General features: G+C 38.8%; 1 protein-coding gene across 2 annotated transcripts; it reads left to right on the top strand.

Annotated features, from left to right (window-relative positions):
* Positions 1-22585: 22585 nt before the first annotated feature.
* On the top strand, positions 22586-23688 carry LOC128573113 (DNA-directed RNA polymerase III subunit RPC6-like). 2 transcript variants are annotated; one of them, XM_053573306.1, is made up of 2 exons: positions 22586-22976; positions 23121-23668. In XM_053573306.1, exons 1-2 carry the CDS (start codon positions 22671-22673, stop codon positions 23496-23498), a joined length of 684 nt encoding a protein of 227 aa, XP_053429281.1. In that variant the 5' UTR covers positions 22586-22670; the 3' UTR covers positions 23499-23668. The 2 variants fall into 2 exon arrangements, with proteins under 2 accessions (XP_053429281.1, XP_053429280.1); XM_053573305.1 differs by having other exon boundaries at positions 22588-23688.
* Positions 23689-24186: the final 498 nt, after the last annotated feature.

The raw sequence follows: 24186 nt of genomic DNA, 5'->3' as shown, positions 1-24186 counted from the left end.
CGGAGCACATGTAAATTCTTTCACAAATTCTCTTTCATGAGCTTCATTTAACCTGCACAGGCAATCTACACACACTCTAAACTTTCCTTAACTTTTGCCCTGCCTTTCACTTTTTTGCACAACCATTTGGTTTCAGGACAAAATTCAACACACAAGATTATTTCTTTATACAATGCCATTCTCCTTTCTGTCTAATTTCTCTTATTCTCAAAAACTCATTTCCCACAAAATAGGATCCCAGTTTACTATGAAATCACCCATTCACTCAGCCAAACTGATAATCTAAAGTTTTAAAAAGGCAAGAGTCTTACACTTTGACAAAGACTCAGTTTCCCCAATAATTTAAACAACCAAATTATTACATTTTACAAATGAGAGACATTTTATGAGATATAACATTGATACAGGATTTTCCCTCTCAGGGCTGGACAGCGAACCCCCATTTTTCAGGTTCAGGTGAGCTCAGACATCAGACTCCCATCTCTACACACAAACATATTGCAGGCCATACCCTCTGAGCAATAGCAAGGTCATAAACAAAGCAGTCCCAAACATTTTGGATGGCTCTATGCTGACTAAGGAGCACACACCCTAATCCCCTCCCCAGACAAAAACTGCTGCAAAGACCTAATAACCTTGTCCAAGGTGAGGAGCTTCATTTATTGGCTGTAATACCCACTCAGTTTGTAAAGATATTTTTCCTTCTACCAAGTCCTGGCCAAAACGTCTGTCAGGGCCAATTTTTTACCCCTAAACAAAAGAATAATGCAGGAAACTTCCGACCTGGGCCTCCTCACCCCTTCCGGAGGCTGTTCACATTGGAGACCTGCTGCTGATAGGATACAGCCCTGCCCAGCATGAGATTTACACTCTCTCCCCCAGATTTTCAAGGGCTATGCCAGAGCTCACCAGACTGCCTGAACTGCAACACTTTCCACGGCATGGCCCCTCTACCAATAGCTCTGGCACTGTCCACTCCCTCTGCATGCCCCTCAGTCCATCAAAATCCCATTTTTATCACTGATCTCTGGCCCGTGGTCTCAATTCTCAAATTTCTGAGACCAAGGACTCACTGGAAAAAATCCAGTAACAAAACTACAACACAGGCTCAGCACCCGTGGCTCAAGCCGTTACAGTGCCAGACACAAACACCTGAGCTGGCGGGTTTGAATCCAACACAGGCCCGCCAAACAACAATGATGGCTGCAACCAAAAAGTAGCCAGGCATTGCGGCAGGTGCCTGTAGTCCCAGCTACTTGGGAGGTGGAGGCAGGAGACTCGCTTGAGCCCAGGAGTCGGAGGTTGCTGTGAGCTGTAATGCCACGGCACTCTACCCAGGGCAACAGATTGAGACTCTGTCTCAAAAAAAACTGCAACACAGTCATTCTTTCTAATTTCTTTTCATTTTCCACCAAGTCCCACATGGCCATGTCCCCCCCACCCTCCCATAGACAGAAAGGAAAAACCTGGAACTTCCAGTTTCTCTCTGAATAGCCAAGGGGCAAAGTTGGAGCAGTGAAGAAAGGCACACTCACACATTCATTTCACCCCATGAATGGGAGGGGGAACTCCACCTATTGTTACCCATCTCAGTCATTCTCCAAGCACTCACATGCACACAGTTCGAACCCATTTCTTAACCTGGACAGCCTCGATTTCTCTTTCAAGCTGCCACTTATCCATAGGAGGCAAACTAACACTCCCCTAGGCCCTGTGAAGGGAAGTCCAACTCTACCCTCAGATTTCTCTCAGTGAAACCTCTCAACAGACCTGCTAGTGATCTAATCCCAAGCAGTTGATTAGGGTCCTTCTTCCACTAAAACTGTAATGGGACCCCCAGATGAATCATACCTTTCCTTAGATGTCTCCCTGTGTAGGTACCTGTTCCTGGATGCCAGTTCCTCGAGGTGTTTGACTCCTTGAAGACCCGCCAAGGGGGTCCTTTCTCCACCCAGCTGAGGTGTCCACACAGGTAGGCCAAATTGACTCCCTCGCGTGCTCAGTGGTTCATGTCGCTCAGGCCAATCAGGGCCCCCACATGGGTGTCCAGAGGATTGGCAGCAACTACCACGTGCGTGTTCTCTCCAAGGGTGATCTCACTTCCCAGTGAGGGAACCAAAAATGTTGCAGGAAGATGAGGCCTGACAGAGAGAAAGAGCACCCATACACCATGTTTTAAGAAGGGCTTTATTTACCGTCCAGGAGCTTACGACATAGAAGAATTCCAAATGGCCACCGTCTCTGACCCTCTCTTTCCCTTTTCATTGACAGTCAAAAAGTTGCACCTCATAGGTAGTCTCTCATTGGCCAGTTTGAATCAAGTGGGAAATGCTATTCCAGCCCCTATAGAACTACAGAATTTCACAGAAGTTGGAAATTTCCAAGTTCCCAGAAGTTAAGTTTACAAATTCCCAAGAGCTGAGTCACCATGAAGAGGACCCTGCAGGTGTACACTTGTGGTCTCCTTGAGAAGACCTGTTCTTCTAGACCTCACCCTTCTCGGGTATCCTCTCTCAATATCAGAGATGCAGCAGGGGAAAAATCAATTTGAAACAACTTATTTGATTGAGAAAGTCACAACTCAAAAAGGGCAGCAAGGAGAAGCAGGTAGTCCCCAGTTTGTACCACAACCAGAAAAGGTCTAGTTTGGTCATTTCTTGCCGCACCCCCGGCATCAAGCCGTGGCGGGATGGCTCTGTCCGCGTTGTAAAAACTGTGGTAAGGCGGTGAGTGCTCCCCGGAGCGTTGCCCCCGGTCCCCCTGGCCTGCAACAGCAGCGCATAAGTTGCCTAGCATGCCTTTTAGTGAACGTAAGAATTCATGAGGTGCGGCATAAAGGCCTGAATAACCTTTACCCTGAAACCTGTTTGAAACTTGTTTGTTGAGTTGAATGGTTAATTGTTGCTTGAATGTCCTCAGAAACTAAGAATAAACATAATGACTTACTAATCCATGACTTCATCTATACAATGGAGACTAAATGTCTCCAAGGGAACACGTTCCCACCATAAAGGTCAGTTAATTGAAACAATGTATCAAGAGAATGCAGGGATGATAAGTTAAGATGTTCCTACCAGATACCCGCTCCCTCCGGTCTCTTATCTCTACCTTATGTCCCTTTGAAACTGTTTCTTTGAAATAAGTTTTCTATGAAATTGCTTTCTCTATAATTTTGTCACTATACACTTAAAACATATACATAATTCACTATCAATTCACTAACAACATAAAAATCATAATCAAATATAAAAATATAAAAATACAAAATGTGAACAAAGCAGTTTTACAAAGAAAGAAGGTTTAAACATAGATAAAGAGAAGTAAAAGAGTAACTGCTGATAAGCAGCAGTCCTTTGTTCCCCCTTACGGGCAGAAACATTGTCTAAGAAAAGACAGTTGACTACTCCCATCTACAAAACTCGATAAGAACTTTGTAAGCATCAGCAAGTCATAAAAATATCTTTTGTAGTTTGTAAGACATTGTCAAAAATGTATAAATACCATGCCTAAAAATCAGTAAAGTACAACTGCTTTCTTCATCATCCTTGGTGTGTGGCAGTTTGTCATTTTCCTGCGTCGCCCTTTCAATCAACCTGAGCCGTTCTCGCCCTGAAAGCCCTCGGACTGAGACTCATTCGACTGGCGGTCCGCGGCAATTTCTTGTGAAAGAAAAAATATGTTTTCAACATACACATTCTGTCATCTTATTTTAGCAACAAAAAGCCAAGAAGAATGAGGAGTAAATTAAAGATACAGAGGAAGGAGTGAAAATATCAGGCAGTGATAAAAAGAGTCTGATGTTTTAAAGGATAAAGTTGGCTCCTGTTTTCCTTTGCTTCAGTTTCAAAGGAGTAACTCATAACCTTGAGTAGTGATCTCAAAACACATAGCTAAGGAAATACAGCTTCGGGCAGGCAGAAGAAAATACAGAGCAGCAAATTTAACACTACTGTCACAGATTGATGCTGAATAACTTAATGTTTGTCACTTTCAGCAAAAACACAGCAATCTGATGAGGTTTTAAACAAGGTCTCAAAACAAAACTAACACTTACTTGGAGATTCCCTTTTCAGTTAGGCCAACCTGTTCACATACAAAATTTATCATAAATTTACCTTTGCGAATATTATCCCTTACATACACCATTTTTGACATATGAAGTTCTATGTTTATCAGAATTTTCTGTTCTTATACCAAGTCTTATTTTAGGACAAATATTGTTATTAGGTGTTGTCCTACACAAAATCATTCTCTTTCCTTTTAGTGTTCCTTGCCACCCATGTTTCTTCATATTCATGATTTTATTCACATCTCTCTCCTACATCCTGGTTCCTTCTTCCTTTGAGTTTTTTTTTTTTTTCCTATTTTGAGTGGAAATGCAATCCAGTTAAGTCTTTTCTATTTAAAGGCATGTGAAGAAGGCCTCTGGTTTTATTTATTTTTATTTTTTTAGAGACAGTCTCACTTTATTGCCTTTGGTAAAGTGCCATGGCATCACACAGCTCACAGCAACCTCTGATTCCTGGGCTTAGGTGATTCTCTTGCCTCAGCCTCCTGAGTAGCTGGAACTACATGTGCCTGCCAGAATGCTCAGATGTTTTTTTGTTGCTGTTTGACCAGGCCGAGTTCAAACCCACCACCCTGGTTTTATGGGGCCAGCGCCCTACCCTCTGAGCAATAGGCACCACCCCCAGAGACTTGTGGCTTTAAAGGATTTAGGGCTGTAGCATATAGTTAACACTTCATCAAACAATGGGGTAGGCCAGATGGAAAGAACTAAAAGAAATAAACAAGGCATATCAAACAAGGAGAAGAGGGACTTTAGAGTACACTGTAGGTTTGTATTTTACCTTCCATTTTTAGGAGATATAAGAGAGGGAAACAGAGGCCCTGAATATCCAGGGAGAACAGAGGGGTTCCTCTAATGTTATGAACATCAGCTTCTTTACTGTGACAGAGAAAGATAGCTACCCAACAACTACCCTTCCCAGCATCTAAAAATGGATCTTCCTCTGAAGGTGGAACGTATCCACCAAACTAAAAGAGTTTCATAGAGTCAGAGCTGGTTCAGGGGTTTCACAGGGTCTTGAAGGCAAGTTTGATCCCCCATCTCCAGGAGAGGGAAATGTCACTTCCAGGACATCATCTCTCCAGTAGTGAGGGGATAAACCAAGCAAAGCCTGCTTCCTGAGACATTCTCGACTCCAGGAACCCATAGTCATGGTGCAGGAAGAGCTTTGGACTTGTGTCTTCTTGCCTGACCCTCAAGTAACTCTGTTCCTGACAACCTTCTTCCCAGTGGTTAGCAACCATTTCAAAAGCTTCCTTCTGCTCTTGGGGACTGATGCTGGCCTGGCTTTCTCTTGCTGTCTTTTCAGCCCAATTCTCCTTCTCAAGGCCTTAGAAATCTGGTTTAATGTTCTGCTTTTGGAGCCAGAGGCCCTTTTGTATGCCAACTGGGGGACGATGTGTATTGTGGAGATGAAAATTAAAAGAAGAAGAAGAAGAAGAAAATGGAGCAGGGGTAGGCAAGGAGCTACATTACCTGGAAAGCAAAGAGGGTAAGATCTGTAGGTGTAATAAGTAATGTGGATAAGGCAGCATGAATTCAGAATGTCTAATGTTCCATTACCTTATCTTCCTGAAAATGTACACTTTCCTCCCAAATTTTGGCACTAAAATGTCACATATGGGGAATGAATGTCAGGTATGTGTTCCCTGGTTTTTGGTTCCAGGTGACAAAGCATAGTTACTAGTAGCAAGAGAGTGAAACAAATGAGCAGAACAAGTAGATACAAGTGAGCAAAAAGTCAAAGTTTATTAAAGCACAGTACGCTCCAAAGAAGGAAGACACCTGCGTTATCAAATGGAGAACACCCTGGGTTAGTGAGATTTTTCCCCTTCATGCTGTTTTCCAAATCTATGTTAAGTGGTGGTGGGGATAATATATTTACTATTTTTACTGGAAAGAGGAAGAAATTCCCAAGTGGAGAGTCCTCGCATTTCTATCCCTATAAAGCAATTTCCAGAAGTTGTCATAGTATTTGTTAATTGTGATAAAAGTGGTGAAAATTTTACGGTTTGTATGAAAATTGGACACTTGAGGCTATTGTCACCTTACTTTTATGCATGCTGGAAAGAACCCTTTTTGTGGCCTTGGCCATATCTCCACACTGTGGCCTCTCTACCTCTGAGAGTCATTTTTGTAGAGCAAACATCAGTTCAGTTTTTGAAAACCTTCCTGAATTGCTGTTCTTTCTTGGCAGCTCCCTCTAGTAATTTTGTTCCTCTTATTATGGACAAGGCATCCCCTAGAATCATCTGCCCCTGTCTCTCACTAGCCCTACGGAACAGGACAAACACAACTTTAAGACACAATTGACAGTTGTAGAATATTTATTCTATACCAATTATGATTAAAAAGCATGAGAAATATTTCAAGACATTATATAGAATTTCTCTATGAGTTGTTATGTACTGAAATGTGTGAATGCTGCTTACAGGATTAGACACTGTCTTCACATTTCTGGGGTTTTCTCTGTCATACATTTTTCATATATAGAATGGTTTGAGCAGAAGTTCAACATATGTATAGTTTTTCTTCAACACAAGTTCTACTGTGTACAGAAAACTGACTACTGGCATAAAGCTTCGCCACACCTTCATATTGTGATGATTTTTCTCTGGCATGATTTCACTTATGTTTACTAAGGGCCAAGAACCAGTTACAACCTTTGCCATATTATTCTCATTTGTAAGACTTCTCTCCAGTATGAATTTTCTTATATGCACTAAGGTTTGAGCTCTGGTTAAGTGCATCGCCATGTGGTTCAAATTTGTATAATTTCTCTCTAGTGTGAATTATGAACACTAAGTTCATAATTAGTAAGTTATGAACACTAAGTAAAGGTATTGTTACATTCTTCATTTTTCTAGTGTTTCTCTGTTCTATATATATATATATATATATACATATATATATATATATATACAGGCTCATATGAACCTTAGTTAAAGGGTTTGCCAAACTAGTCATATTTGTACAGTATTTCTCCAGAATGAATTTTTTTATGTACAGAAAGGTGTGAGTACTGGTTAAAGACTTTGCCACATTATTGACATTCATAGGGTTTCTCTCCAGAATGAATTTTTTTTTTTTATGTACAGAAAGGTGTGAGTACTGGTTAAAGACTTTACCACTTTATTGACATTCATAGGGTTTCTCTCCAGAATGAATTTTTTTATGTACAGAAAGGTTCGAGTACCTCTTAAAGCTTCTGCCACACTGTTGACAGTCATAAGGTTTCTCTTCAGAATGAATTCCTTTATGTCCAGAAAGATGTGAGTACTAGTTAAAGACTTTTCCACATTTCTCATATTTGTAGGCTTTCTCTCCAGAATGAATTCTTTTATGTGTAGAAAGATCTGAGTACTTCTTAAAGTCTTTGCCACATTGTTGACATTTATAGTGTTTCTCTCCAGAATGAATTATTTTATGTTTAGAAAGGTTTGGTGTTGGGTAAAGGTTTTGCCACATTCTTAACATTTGTAGGGTTTCTCTCCAGAATGAATTCTTTTATGTCCAGAAAGTTGTGTGTACTGCTTAAAGGCTTTTCCACATTCTTCACATTTGAAGGGTCTCTCTCCAGAATGAATTATTTTATGTACAGAAAGGTAAGAGTACCTCTTAAAGCCTTTGCCACATTGTTGGCATTCATAGTGTTTCTCTCCAGAATGACATCTTTTATGTAAAGAAAGGTGTGAGGACTGGTTAAAGGCTTTACCACATTCTTCACATTTGTAGGGTTTCTCCCCAGAATGAATTCTTCTATATACAGAAAGGGTTGAGCAATGGTTAAAGAATTTGCCGCATACTTCACATTTGTGGGATTTTTCTCCAGAATGAGTCCTTCTATGTTCAGAAAGCGTTGAGTAATAGTTAAAGGCTTTTCCACATTCTTCACATTTGTATAGTTTCTCTCCAGAATGAATTCTTTTTCCTAGAAAAAGGTTTGAGTACAGGTTAAAGGCTATGCCACATTCTTTACATTTGTAGGGTTTCTCTACATCATAAATTGTCTTATGGTTAGAATGTTTTGAGGTATAGGTAAGACACTTGTCATCATTTTTGTAATAGTAGATTTTCTCTTCAGTATAAAGTCCCCTGTGCTTAGACAAGCCTAAGCACAATTTAAAAACTTTGCAACATTCTTTACATTTGTACTGCTTTTCCACAAAATATGTTATCTTATGTTTACCAAAGTTTGAGCATAGATTTAAGGCTTTCCCATAATTTTTACACTCTATAAAGTTTTCTCTCCATTGCATATCATCCTATGTCTATTTAGACTTGATAATTTTCTGACAACTTTGAGACATTTACTGCATTGGTTGATTTTACCATGCATAGCTGTTAAACATTCATCCAGTCCATTATGACACACTTTCTGTGGCTTACACTCATACACCTGATCCCAGTACTTTATTAAGTTTAAATTCTCAGGGCCATCATTTTGATATATTCTCAGGATAATCTCTGGTAATAAAATATTTATGCCAGCACTTTTGAATTGCCCTGGGTAGAATGATTAGATATAACTGAAAGAAATTTAAAAATACCAAATTATGACACTGAGTATTTATCACAATTGAATAAATATACATTACAAATTTTTTCTGTAAAATTATGCCAAGCACAGTAGCAAGATGGCATAGTATAGCACATACGTCCTAGTAATTTTTGAGATACATGTATGTAAGAAATATACTCAGCATTTTGTCAATTATAAAAACCAAGTGAGAATTTTCAGCCCACTAGGTGAGAACAATGTGAAGAGGCATATATAGACCAGGTGCCGTTGTTCACATTTGTAAACCTAGCATTCTGGGAAGGTGAGTGGGTGGATCGCTTGAGCACAGGCATTTGAGAGCAGTCTGAGTCTCAGTGAAACCCTGTCTATACCAAAAATAGAAAATAATTATTGGGGCATGTGGCAGACATCTATAGTCCCAGCCACTTGGGAAGTTGAAGCAAGAGTATCTCTTGAGCCCAGGAGATTGAGGTTGCTGTTAACTATAATACCTCAGAACTCTATCTGTGGTGAAAGACATTGTCTCAAAAATATGTAACTATATAAAATACAATGGGAACAAAAATAATGATGACGAAATCTACAAAATTTTGGAGGAAAACTTGCTCTACTTATATACCACAAACATTCCTGCATCTTAAAACAGCATGGTGTATATGAAACTAAACTTTTTCAGCAAAAGAAAAATAGTGAGACCTGCATTAACTTAACTGGCTTTTCAGGGCTTTTCTAAAGATAGGTTATGTCTCCCATGAGGGAGAGTGCTGACGGGAATGGTGCTATAGTTTCAAAAAACAGACTGGAGGAGCTGAAACCAAAGGCAAAATATGGTTACAGTATCAGAGAGACTCCAAGACAACAGACTGATTCAAGTTCAGCAAGTGATTACAAGCTCTTAGTAGGAAATGTATGGAAAATGCTTCAACTAGATAATATCCATACAATTCCACAGGCAAAACACTTTCAGAATCTATAATGAACTGCCTCAACTCTTTAGTTTAATTTGTGTCAGAGTCCTGTAAGATAAAGCCGTACCATGAATTTTGTGAAAGGAGCATTTTATGATCCTCAAAAACGAATGAAAGATTACAACATACCTCAGCGCCTGTGGCTCAAGCGGCTAAGGCGCCAGCCACATACACCTGAGCTGGCAGGTTCCAATCCAGCCCGGGGGCTGCCAAACAACAATGAGGGCTGTAACCAAAAAAAAAAAAAAAAAAATAGCCGGGCATTGTGGCAGGCGCCTGTAGTCCCAGCTACTTGAGAGGCTGAGGCAAGAGAATTGCTTGAGCCCAGGAGTTGGAGGTTTCTGTGAGCTAAGATGCCATGGCACTCTACCCAGGGTGACAGCTTGAGGCTCGGTCTCAAAAAAAAAAATAAAGATTACAACATGTACAAAATATTAGGGTAACATAACACAAAGAAACAAAATAAATAAAGTGGAATCAACCAAAAAATACAGAGATGTCTAAATTACCTAAGAACTTTATCTTAAGGATGGTAAATGGGTGAAATGGGAATGATACAGACAAGTAAAATCACAAAAATGGAGATATCAACAAAAAGTAAAAGCTTTAAAAAAAGAGAAATTCTGAAGTTGAATAAGAGTGGAAAAGAGAGACTTTTTCAAAGGTTAAAAAAAGGTACAGCATATCGGGCGGTGCCTGTGGCTCAACGAGTAGGGCGCCGGCCCCATATGCCGGAGGTGCTGGGTTCAAACCCAGCCCTGGCCAAAAACTGCAACCAAAAAAAAAAGGTACAGCATATCAATAATCTCACTGCACTTCAGCTAGGAGAAACACAGAGACCCATAAAAAGACACATCAAAGATTTGAAAGACACACAAGAGAATCTTAAAAGGCACAAAAGGAAATAGAACTGTCATCTCTAAACATGCTCTTCTGAGATCACTAATGAATTTATCAATACACACCTTCTGTATCAAAAGAGTTGGATGATATAGTCAAAGTGATGAAAGAATAAAAAATTCAAAACACATGTACTGTATCCAGAAAAGCTTCCCTTCAACATAAAGAAAAAAATAAACATTTATCAAGATAAATAAATGCTGAAAACTGCCAAACAAGAAATGTCAAAGGGGGCCAGGTGCGGTGGCTCATGCCTGTAGTCCCAGCACTTGCTAAACCGAGGCAGGTGGATTGCCTGAGCTAATAGGTTTGAGACCAGCCTGAGCCAGAGCGAGACCTCATCTTTAAAAACAGCTGGGCACTGTGACAGGTGCTTGTAGTCCCAGCTACTAAGGAGGCTGAGGCAAGAAAATCGCTTGAGCCCATGAATTGGAGGTAGCTATGAGCTATGATGCCATAGCACTCTAATGAGGGTAACAAAAGTGAGACTCTGTCTCAAAAAACAAAGCAAACAAAACAAAAAACACCTAGCCAGGTGTTGTTGCAGGTGCCTGTACTTCCAGCTATTGGAGACTGAAGCAAGAAGATCTCTTTAATCCAAGAGTTTGAGGTTGCTGAGAGCTATGATAATGCCACAGCACTCTACTCATGGACACAGAGTAAGACTCTGACAAAAAAATGAAATGAAACAAAAAAAAAATAAAAAACCCATAGAACAACAAAATAAGGAATATAAAGAGTTATAATTTTTGCATTCAATTGAAGTTAGCTTGATATGAGTCTAAATAATATTAATAATATTGTTATATCCTTAAGAACTTTTTATAATTTCCATTCTTCAAGGTGTTCAGAAAGAAAATATCTGTAGAATTCATGTGAAGTAAACTAAGAAAGCAATCAGACTAATTACAAAAATCAATAAAACAAAAATTAAGGTAGCAAGAGATTAATTGAGGAGAAAATATCTAGAAGAAATAAAGTAATAGTCACTTTAACTAATTTATATTTAATGTAAATAACTCAATAATCTAAAAAGATGATATGGCTGAATAGACTTACAATAAATGAGCTTCTATAATAGTAGGTTTAGAGAAGATTCCTTGTAGCTTTAAGGACTCAAATAGGCTAAAAGTAAAAAGACAAAACATCTGTATGTCAAGCAAATAGTAACTCAGAGTGGATAAAGTAGCTATTTCAGACAATATACATTTGTGACCTAAACAGTCAGGAGAAAAACGTAGTAGTAATAGAATAGAACTCTTTACAAAAATCCTTAATATCTATATATAGTCACAAACCTCCTTTAGGTCTATTATATATCTTGTATAATATAAACATGTATGTGTAACATCATTGATTTCAAATATATGAAATAAATTATGCCAAAAGTAAAGGAAGAAAAGGCCATGTGGTCATTTTTAATTTAAGACCCAACTTTTAATTTTCTCTTCTTTTAAATTTCAGATTAATATGAGGGTACAAACATTTAGATTACAGGCCGGGCAAGGTGGCTCACACCTATATACCTAAAACACTGGAAGGTGAGGAGGGTAGATAGCTTGAGCTCAGGAGTTTGAGACCAGCCTGAGCAGAGCAAGACTCCCATCTCTACTAAAAGTAGAAAAACTGGGGCAAGAGTATTGCTGAGCCCAAGAGTTGGAGGTGGCTGAGAGCTATGATGGCACAGCACTCTATGCTGGGCAAAAGCTTGAGACTTTGTCTCAAAAAAAAAAATTAGGCTCCAATGTTTGCATTTGTTAGGTAAATTCCCGCTTATAGTTGTGTCCCTCACCCAGGAGGTGTGCTTTATACCCTTTCATAAGACACCATTTTCAGTAATCAATTAAAAGATAAGAAAAAAGATTAATAAGATAACAGACAACTTGAACATTGTGTATTACTTAAACCTAACATGACAGAACCCTCAAATCAAAAGTAGAAAAATAAAGCTGGCCACAGTGTCTCTTGGAGGATGAAGCAGGAGGACTGCTCAAGCTCACGAGAGTTTGAGATGAGCCTGAGCAAAAGTGAGACCTCCTCTCTTAAAAAATAGCTGGGCTTTGTGGTGGGTGCCTGTAGTCACAGTTACTTGTGACCGAGGGTGAGAGGTAAGATAGTTGGGAGGCTGAGGCAAGATAGTGGCTTGATCCCAGTAGTTTGAGGTTGCTGTTAACTATGAAGCCACAGCACGCTACTAAGGGTGACACCAAGACTCTATCTCAAAAAAAAAAAAAAAGAAAAAAGAAAAAAAATTGACAAAGCACTGAACTGACATTTTCAAAGATATATAAATGGTCAACAAGCATTTGAAAGGGTGCTCAAAATTACTAACTATTGAAGAAATGCAAAGCAAAATCACAATGAAATATTACATGATACTCAGAATAAACACTAAAACAGAGCAACCTCAAACTCTTGCCTCAGCCTCCCAAGTAGCTGGGACTACAGGCACCCACCACAATGCCCCGCTATATTTTTGTTGCAGTTGTCATTGCTGTTTAGTTGGCCGAGGCTAGGTTCAAACCCATCAGCCTTGGTGCAAGTGGCCAGTGCTGTAACCACTATACTACAGGCACCAAACCCCACTGAGAATTCTGAAGTGATTATATGGGCATCTCCAACTTCTCCTAGTCATGATCTGGGAGTGTTCCTACCCATCCAGAGACCTGAAGGGAGATGGTCACTCATAACCATGTAGACAGGCCTAGAGACCGTGGCACTTTTGTGTATCTGTATCTATGTTTATATATCTATTTGTGTGTATATGTACATGTATGTAGACAGTAGAACCTCCAATTAACCACCTCCCAACACTGACCACCTCCCCAAGTTAATCTAATGTACATAGAGTAGGCATGCACCACATGTACATATCAGTAAACTAGGCCAGATTCCTTATGCTAACTACCTATGTATGTTGACAAGATTTTTACAATCCCTTGAGTGGTAAACCTACAAAGTTCTACTGTGTTTGTGTGTGTTTGTGTGTGTGTGTGTGTGTGTGTGTGAATAATATAGTCCTGATAAGCTATCCTCAGCAAGAAATAGTTATAAGAGTTATTTATTTATCTCAGCAAGAGATAGTTATAAAATAAGAGTTATTTATTATACCATATTTATTATGGTGGCTCACACCTGTAATCTTAATCACTTTAGGATGCCAAGGCAGGTGGATCACCTAAGTCTTGGTGTTCCAGACCAGTCTGAGAAAGACCAACACCCCTTCTCTACTAAAAATTGAAAAACTACCCAGGCACTGTGGCAGGTGCCTATAGTCCCACCTACGGGGGAGGCTGAGAAGAGAGTCACTTGGACCCAAGAGTTTGAGGTTGCTGTGATCTACAATGCCTCTGAACTCAACCACAGGGTGATAGAGTGAGACACTGTCTCAAAAAAACATATAAAAGTGATCTTGTAACAAGAGAGAGTTTAATATATGTTCAGGAATAGGGTAACTCCCCAATGACATAGTATATGTAAGAAATGTACAGAGTAGACACCTTTAACTATATTGAAGTTGAGAAATTAAAGCATATACAAATAAAACTATTTTTCACAGTTCATACAGAGATAATGTTGAAGTTAAATAACATGATTTTTTTTTATATTTGGGGGAGATTCTTAAGTATTCTGATAAAATTCACTGACTATACTTTCTGCAGAATCTTATTTCAAACCTTCATTGAATCAAAAACTATAAAGCAGAAGACATATGCCATCTATTTGATGTGTCCTGAGATACCTGACCCAAATACTAGTATCAACTGTTCACACTCATATTTTGAACAGGATGCTAAAAAAAAAAATGTTGTTTTGAGTTTCATTATGTTGCCCAGGCTAAGTGCCATAGCAGCCCCCTAACTCAAAGCAACTCCAAACTCCTAGGTTGAAGTAATCTTTCTGCCTCAAGCCCTCCAAGTTAGCTGGGACTACAGGCAACCACCACAATGCCTAGCTATTTTTTTTATTTTTAGTAGTGAAAAGATCTCAGTCTTATTCAAGCTTGTCTTATACTCCTGAGCTCAAATGATCATCCCAAATCATCCTCCAAGAGTGCTAGGACTGTAGAAGTGAGCCACCATACCTGCTTAAAGAACATTTTTTAAAAATGTTTCAGAGATCCTCAAAAATACACAAATATTTTTATGTGCTCAAAATCAATCACACAGCAGTCAGATTTTCCAGTCCTGTATAAGCCATAGAAAATTCTTTTTTCTTGTAAATTAGAAAGAATATCACTGAAAACTAAATTCCTAAAAATTAAAAATAAAAAGCCAGGCACCTATAATCCTGGCACTCAAGGAGGGCCAAGCAGGTGGATTGCTTGAGCTCACCAGGAGGGGTCCACTCCAAGCAAGAGCAAGACTAAGATGTTTCTTAAAACAAACAAACAAACAAACAAAAATAGCCAGTCATTGTGGTAGGCACATGTAATCCTAGCTACTTGGGAGGCTGAAGCAAGAGGATTCCTTGAGCCCAAAAATTTGAGGTTGCTGTGAGCTGTGACACCAAAGAACTCTACCCATGGTGACAAAGTGAGACACTGTCTCAAAAAAATTAAAATTAAAAAGAAGAATAGGGCCATGCATGGTGCTCACACATGTAAACCTAGCAGTCTGAGAGGCCAAGGTAAAAGGATTGCTTGAGACACAGTAACTAAGAAAATGCCAGGAAGGCTATGTTAAGCAGTGTAATGAAAATATGTCAAATGGTCTATAAAACCAGTGTATGGTGCCCTATGATTGCATTAATGTACACAGCTGATTTAATAATTAAAAAAAAAAAAGGATTGCTTGGGTTTTTGAGTTTGAAACAAGCCTGAGCAAGAGCAAGACTATGATTCTACTGAAAAACAGTAAAAATACTAGCCAGGCCTACAGGAGAAACCTGTACTCCCAGCTACTCGAGAGACTGAGACCAACAAATCACTTGAAACAAGAAATTTAAGTTTGGTCTGTGCTAGGCTGATGCCATGGCACGCTGGTCTGAAGGGAACTCAGTGAGACTTTGTCCCAATGAGAAAACATAAACATAAGAAATGAAAACAAGAACAGAGGTGCCTTTATGTAACAACAAGGGAAAGAAACCCAGGCTTCCCAGAAATCATTTTCTATTTTTTTTTTTTTTTTTTTGGCCAGGGCTAGGTTTGAACCCGCCACCTCCGGCACATGGGACCAGCGCCCTACTACTTGAGCCACAGGTGCCTCCAGAAATCATTCTCAATTAAGCTGATTTCCCTAATCACATTGCATTGTTTGTTTTCCTCCTTCAACTTGGGACCTCTGACCAGTGTTATCTGCTCCATTCACTCCAACCTACCTGGGTGCTTGACCACAATCTGGTTAGTCTTCACCTTCCAGAGTTCTTTGCTTTGCTCCAGACAGGTGATGAGCTCTGGCTTAGAGACAGTAAGCCCTGTTTCATTAGAAAAAAAATAACATGACTCTTGTTGGCCTTCTCAAATTAACAATCTAGTTCCTTCCTAGGGAAGAAATCACAACATTTTAGAGATCCTAAAGGAATAATCTAAAATAGAGTTTTCTTACAGAAACTTTAAAATATTTCAGAAGCATTTAAAATTCTTCACTACCCAGTACTACGGAAATAAAATTTGGTGCTAAAAACTAGACTTAAGGGTATGGGCAACAATTCTAAGCCTCTACATTTTTGAAATTACCATCAGTGTAGGGAAGGATATTTATCAGCTCAAGAAAGGCTAAGATTAATGCCAAGATAACATCTGAAATATTTTCTTTTCTATACCAAGAACTTACATTTTCTTTACAAACAATAATCTAAAACTAATGTAGTCAAAGAAGAATCTCCCCCACAACCCACCTACAAAGAAACAATATAAAATGCTTAGTGTACAGTAAGAAATGTGTATTTTAGTTATCCTCACCAAGGAAGACCAGGTGTCTGTAGTTCTCTAACATGACATCATGATACAAATTCTTCTGAGCAGGGTCCAGGCAGTCCCACTCATCCACAGAGAATTCTATAGACACATCTCTGAATGTCAACAGCTCCTGAAAAAGAAAAAGACTAAGAAAAATCATATTTATCATGATGCCATAGGAAGATTTAATTTTGTTTTTATGTAAATGAGTTGGTGAGAACTTCTTTTGTCTTACATGACTGAATGTATCATGTAATAGTTATAGCAGAGAGATATTCCCTCATGTGCTCTCTAACACTGAGGAAAGAGGATGGGATAACATCCAGAATCCCAGTGTAGATACTGTGCTTTTTGTGTTACAGTGCAAAAATAAGGCCACCGATACGAGCATGTGTATTCTTGTGCCTTGCTTATATCATACACTATAAGCTGTGCATATTTCTTACATGAAAACATCCTGGTGAGCTAAATGGAAGCCCTAAGATTTTAATGTGTGCAACAATGAACTGGAGATCTTGCCAAATGCATTTTTTTATTCAGAAGATATTAGATGAAGCTTAATTTTTGAGTTTCCAAGAAGCTCAACAGGGATGTCAATATTTCTGTCCCATGACAATATTTTGTCACACATTAGACTGGATTTGTCCAAGGTGAATGTTGACCCAGTAAAAAACAGTTAGAGCCTTTATTTTCCATATGAGGTATAAAAAGAGAATCTAAGAAGGTGCATATGAGTTGATACTCTCCTCAAAGCACTTCATCATATTCTCATAAAAAACACTTAAATTTTTTTTTTCAAAGTTGAAGGTACAGATATCTGTCCTATCTTCTAATCTTTATGCTATCATTAAAAACTCTTCTTTAGCATCCTAGAAAGTAAGGCTGTTCTAATTATTTCGTTTTTCAGAATTTGAGCTACTTTAGTCAGTTAATGTCATCTTCCATAAAAGTGCATGTGTGTTACCTTATTTTGCTGATGGGGCTTATGGACTGAAACTGAACAATCCATAGTCTCCTTCTTTGCTAATATCCAATGACCCTACATCATCCACACCAGGTAATTTGGGGATCCACAGATTTCAATTTAAAATAGGCACAATGGGAACATTTGAAGAATTATAGGACATACTTTTTAAAAACATAAATATGTGATGACAAAATTCTAGGGCATATGGGAATCTGTATGGAGAGAATAAAGAGAAGACTTTGCTATATCTGTAAGGGAGAAGGATTTCTCAGCACCTCTTTATTATAAGAAAAGGGCAAAAGAGTATTTGAAACAAGCTCATTAGGCAGGAACATCACAAGTAGAGAAGAAAAGGTTTCTAACTGTGGAACTCATGATATTGCAGGAGAAAAAGCAGTCACATTCCTGTGTTAGGATACATTTAGCTGAGAAGCAACCATTTCAGCTATTTAGCCTATGTTCATTAGGCTTAGTGAGCATAAGCTAAAGCAGAAAAGTGTCAGGCCTAGGTGATAATAGAAAAATACAAGCTAACTTCTGGTAAATTTCCAGAAAGCTTTCAAATGAAATATAATAAGTCTATTTCACTCCCAAGATAAATTGAATGATAAAGTACTATAAGCGGAAAGCCTATATAAATAAACCTTTAAACACTTCCAGTCTGAGAGAATAAGTTTACAGTCTTTTGTAAGTAAGGAAAGAAAAAACCTGTATAGCTACAGGCCTGGTCACGTAGCAAGTGACTAAAGGCCTGGCTTCATGAGGGCAAGTCTGCAGGCAGCTACTTGTATATCTAAGGAATTTCCAGACTACTCCCTAAGATGAATAACTGCCTCCAGATGGTTTGTTAAAGGTCAAGCATTCAGTCAGCTTATTCACTCAAAGCTTTGTTTTGTGGTTTTGTTTTTAATTATATAGTAAAAGAATAACTTTAGATATGTGTAGCAGAAAGGTTATTGATTGATCAGTAGACTTACTGGTGCTGGGCAGCATGAAGCTTGGACCATGCAATTTGAATCACAAGATTATTAATTAATAGTGTGTACATGTAGTATTGCTTATATAATTTGTGGTAAAATAAAGAAGTTTTGCTACATGCTTAAGAGAGCTTGTGGCCTCCCTTCTTTCTACAGAATTTCAATTGCAGGTCTTACACTCTGCAAGGTCGCTTCAAACAACATGGTGGAGTTGGCAGGATGTGCTTCCTGAGGACAGCACCAGGCCCACTTACTCGGGATTGCCTTCCTGTTTGTGCAGCGGAAGGCTTAAGGTAGCTTGGTATGTTGAAACCAAAAGGGAAACGATTGCACAGTAAGTACGTGAGACTTTTGGCAAATAAGAGAGGAACAATGGGGAATTCTCAATCTTTACAAGAACAGTATGTGTGTTTATTAAAAACCTTATTAAAAACCACTGGCACTCATATAAAAATTAAAACTTTATAAGGTTTGTTTCAGGTTGTGGCTAAACATTGTTATTGGTTCACACCAAAGAAGAAAAATTAGCTAAATTTAAAAGTTTGGAGGAGTGTTGGCAAGGCTCCAAGATGCACACGTCAGAGGGGAGAATGCATAAGTTGAGATATTGGAACCGTTACAATCTAGTTCCAACGTAGAACATACTGAAGATCTTCTTCCCCTGCTTCCTGAAGAGGGACAAGAGAATGAGGAACCTGTGGATGATGAACCTACACAAAGTTCAGAGATTAAGGAAGAATCAGAGAAAGATCAAACTGAAAGTGATTCAAATCATACTATGACTAATTTTTCTGATAGTGAGAATGTGGCTGAGATTAAGAAAATGTTGACCCACTGTTGCCAGGTCATTGAGAAACATTACTCAAAACCTCCCCAAAACAAGTTTTTCCCGACTTTACAAAATAAAACTTTAACTCCCACCACCCCTTTAGGTTGCTATCCAGTGTGGCCAAATCCTCCAGAACCTCAGTTTGTTACGAGAGTTCATTTTCCTGTTGATCTGGCAACTTTTAACATTGGTCAAAATGCCGAGTCCTCAGCATTGCCTTCGCAAGCTGTTGATGTTCCCCTAGTTAATGCTTTAGCATTTCCTATACAGAGAGAAACTAATGCTGCAGGACAAGTCCAAACTACATATACTAATGTTGGGGTAAAATTTTTGAAAATTTTAAAAGAAGCTGTTCATGCATATGGCCCAAATTCATCATAGGTCATGGGAATTTTAAGATCATATTGTGGAGATCATTTACTTATCCCTATAGATTGGGATGCTTTGGCCTGCACAACTTTAAGTCCCAGACAATTTATCCAAGTTAAATCCTGGTGGACAGAGGAAGCTAAAAAGCAGTCTCACCGTAATAGGCTTGAAAATCCTCCTACTTTCAATTTTGAACAATTGACTGGACCTCGACGTTTTGAGAATGTTAATGCCCAGGGAAATTTTTCTAATGATTTACTAGCACTGATTCAGAATATTTGCTATACAGCATGGCAGCATCTTGATGAAAAAGGATAAACTAGGAAGTTTTTTACTAAAATATTTCAAGGTAATAATTAACCATACATTGATTTCCTTGCTCCTTTAACATCTGCCATGAAATCCCTGGTGAAGACGCTCAAAGAATGTTACTCATGCAATTAGCTTTTGAAAATGCAAATGTAGATTGTAAACAAGCAATGGCAGGTCTTAGAAATCAGGATGATGTCACCCTTGACCAATGCATTCATGTGTGCCACAAAGTTGGATCAGGCACTTTTCAAGCTAATTTACTGGCATCAGCTTTACAATCTGGTAATGTGAAACCTAAGTGTTACAATTGTGGAAAAAATGTTCACCTTAGAAAGGAATGTAGAAAGGGCAAAACTGAAACTAAAATGGAGGCTAAGACACAGGGTTTATGCCGCCGGTGTGGCAAAGGCATGCACTGGACTAATGGGTGCCATTCGGTTAAAGACAAAGACGGCAACATTTTACCTTCAACTTTCCAGAATCAGGGAAACTTCAATGCGGGGCTAGCTGAAAGCCCCAAGAAAAACAATTTGAGCTCCCTTCTCTAGCAGTTCCCAGTAAGCGACGGCCAAGCCCATGCTCAGATGAATCAGAACAAGTTCAGTAAACAAAATTCATGTCCAGGATTTATTTCATGCTACTCAAGGAAGTGCAGCTCCCCATATTAATAGATGTTAACCTTAACAGTGGAGAATCTGCTAAAAAATTACCCACTGGAGTTTACAGTGCCATACCTTCAGGAACTGTAAGGTTAATATTAGGAAGAAGCAGTTTCACTATGGAAGGACTTTGTGTACACCCAGGCATAATTGATGAGGATTATAAAGGTGAAATCTTAATAATGGCTTCAGCCACAAAAAAATATCCAATTGCCTGCAGGACATCATGTGGCTCAAATATTAATTTTACCATACCATAAAAGCAAGGTGGTTTTGGAAGAACAGGCAAACATGTCTTTTGGCATACTTTCTGGAGTGATGCTCACCCTCAATGTAAGGTGACATTTGAACATAAATATTCAAATTGTGGGACTAGTGGACACAGGAGCTGATGTCACTATCATTGCATCTCACATGTGACCTGAGTATTGGTCAAAAACCCAAGTAAAAGCTACTTTTGTTTGGCTTGGAACAATGACTAATATTGAAGAAAGTACTTTTGATTTACCTTGTCAAGGACCTGAAGGACAAACAGCTCGCATCCGACCTTATATTGCTCCCATAGCCATCACTTTATGGGGCAGAGATTTGTTACAACAGTGGGGAGCTAGACTTACCATCCCCACAATTTCAAAAGCTGCTAAGAACATATTTCATATGGGCTATAATCCAACTCAGCCTGGCCAATCTAGAGACCCTGAAGTAACTCGAATTGGCCACAATAACACAGGCATAGGGCTTCCTTCGTTATCGAAGGATTTTTCCTAGGGGCCTCTGCCCAGCACTTCTCCCTTTCCTTGCAATGGAAAACAGACAAGCCAGTTTGCGTGGAGCACTGGCCCCTTCCTTTGGTAAAATCAGAAGCGCTACATCAATTAATAAATGAGCAATTACAAGCTAAACATATTGAACCTTATATCATCCCATGGAACTCCCCAATTTTTGTAATTAAAAAGAAATCATGAAAATGGAGACTGTTAACAGATTTAAGAAAAATTAATGCAGTTATTCAACCAATGGGTTCTTTACAACTTGGAGTTCCCAATCTACTTTATTTATTTTATTTATTTTTTTATTAAATCATAGCTATGTAAATTAGTATGAGCAAAACATTATCCTATAATCATTATTAACTTAAAACATTACTTTTTTAAATACTCATTTGCAACCAAAAGATGTAGAACACTTTGCTTTTACCATTCCTTCTTTAAGCAATGAAAAACCTACTAAGAGATTTCAGTGGAAAGTGTTGCCTCAAGATATGTTCAATAGCCCCACCTTCTGTCAATTGTTTGCAGATCAACCTTTAGAAAAACTTAGAAAATCTTTTCCAGAAAGCATGTGTTTACATTATATGAATGACATATTATTAGCTCATCCATGTCCTAACCAATTACAGAATTACATCAATTTGCATGCTCTAAATTTAAGGAATATGGTCTTCAATTAGCAGAAGATGAAATTCAAACTCAAGAGCCTTGAGAATATTTAGAATATTGTATCACTGCTCAAAATGGTATTCCTCAGAAAGTTCAAATAAGAAGAGATCCTCCTACACTGCTGGTGGGAATGCAAATTAATAAATTCCTTTTGGAAAGATGTTTGGAGAACACTTAGAGATCTAAAAATAGATCTGCCCTTCAATCCTATAATTCCACTACTAGGTATATATCCAGAAGACCAAAAATCACATTATAACAAAGATATTTGTACCATAATGTTTATTTCAGCCCAATTCATAATGGCTAAGTCATGGAAAAAGTCCAAGTTCCCATCGATCCACTAATGGATTAATAAATTGTAGTATATGTACACCATGGAATATTATGCAGCCTTAAAGAAAGGTGGAGACTTTACCTCTTTCATGTGTACATGGATGAAGCTGGAACATATTCTTCTTAGTAAAGTATCTCAAGAATGGAAGAAAAAGTATTCAATGTATTCAGCCCTACTATAAAACTAATTTATGGATGACAAAAAAGGTCCCACACACTGGGCCCAGTTCCTGGGTTTCTTGGATTTGGTAACCCGCAACTTGGTGTGCCTCTTCCCCCAGGAATTGGGAACTGCGCCCTCATGGCTGAGGTGAAGGTGAAGGTGCAGCCGCCTGACACAGATCTTGTGGAAATAGTAAACAGGATTATAGAATTATGTCACCAGTTTCCTCATGGAATCACAGACCATGTAATCCAGAATGAAATGCCTCATATAGAAGCCCAGCAGCGGGCAGTGGCCATTAAAAGGCTATTGTCCATGGGTCAGTTGGACCTCTTAAGAAGCAGTACAGGCTTTTTATATAGAGTAAAGGACTCTCAGAATGCTGGTAAAATGAAAGGATCAGATAACCAAGAAAAACTAGTGTATCAAATCCTAGAAGATGCAGGAAATAAAGGAATATGGAGCAGAGATATCCGATACAAAAGTAACTTGCCATTAACAGAAATCAATAAAATTCTGAAGAACTTGGAAAGTAAAAAGCTCATTAAAGCTGTTAAGTCTGTAGCAGCCTCCAAAAAGAAGGTGTATATGCTCTACAACATGCAGCCAGACCGCTCTGTGACTGGAGGGGCTTGGTACAGTGACCAAGATTTTGAATCTGAGTTTGTGGAGGTGCTTAACCAACAGTGTTTTAAATTCCTACAAACCAAGGCAGAAACAGCACAAGAAAGCAAACAGAATCCAGTAATACAAAGAAATAGTTCATTTGCTTCATCACATGAAGTGTGGAAATATATCTGCGAACTAGGGATCAGTAATGTAGAGTTGTCCATGGAGGATATTGAAACCATTCTAAATACACTCATTTATGATGGGAAAGTGGATATGACTATCATCACTGCAAAAGAAGGCACAGTTGGCAGTGTAGATGGACATATGAAGCTATTCATAGCAGTCAATCCAATCATCCCACCCATGGGTTTGGTCCGTCCACCCTGTGGTCTCTGCCCAGTGTTTGATGACTGCCATGAAGGTGGTGAGATTTCACCATCTAACTGTATTTACATGACAGAATGGCTTGAATATTAATAGACCTATGAACTTTACTGACATTTTGCAAATGAAGTTACTTTGGAAGCAGATACTTTAATCATGATGGGACATCAAATCTTCTTGAAAGCAAACTTTATAGTAATGGACATAGATTTGCTGCTATGAAAACTTTTTTTATTTATAAAGATTAAATTTATATTAATAAAGTAGCCAACAGAATATGAAACAAGCCCTGCACCCAGCTAGCTAGTGTCTGCTGTGCCTCTCAGCCTGGACTTCAGTAGACCTCCCCAAAATGCCATCTCAGATGGAGCACGCCATGGAAACAATGATGTTCACACATGGTCCCCACAAATTTGCAGGGGATAAAGGCTACTTAACAAAGGAGGACCTCAGAGTGCTCATAGAGAAGGAGTTCCCAGGATTTTTGGAAAATCAAAAAGACCCTCTGGCCTTAGACAAAATAATGAAGGACCTGGACCAGTGCCAAGATGGCAAATTGGGTTTTCCCTAATTGCAGGCCTCACCATCGCATGTAATGACTATTTTGTAGTACACGTGAAGCAAAATGGTAGAGTGCCATGGTGTCATGCAGTTCACATAGGGAAAAATGTAGGCAGAACCGAGCAATTACTCTGCCCTGAAAAGTATTCTCTCAAAGGATTGCTTCAAACATCTGCCCAACACCTTCTTCCTGTATAGGGATTTCATGAGCAGATCAGGA

This window comes from Nycticebus coucang, chromosome 20 (assembly GCF_027406575.1).
Source record: "Nycticebus coucang isolate mNycCou1 chromosome 20, mNycCou1.pri, whole genome shotgun sequence".
Taxonomy (NCBI): Eukaryota; Metazoa; Chordata; class Mammalia; order Primates; family Lorisidae; genus Nycticebus; species Nycticebus coucang.
This window is presented reverse-complemented; position numbering and strand designations above follow the sequence as displayed.

What these genes read in the sequence shown, in the direction of transcription:
- LOC128573113 (XM_053573305.1), top strand. Translation starts at nt 22,671, where the DNA reads ATGCCTCATATAGAAGCCCAGCAGCGGGCAGTGGCCATTAAAAGGCTA.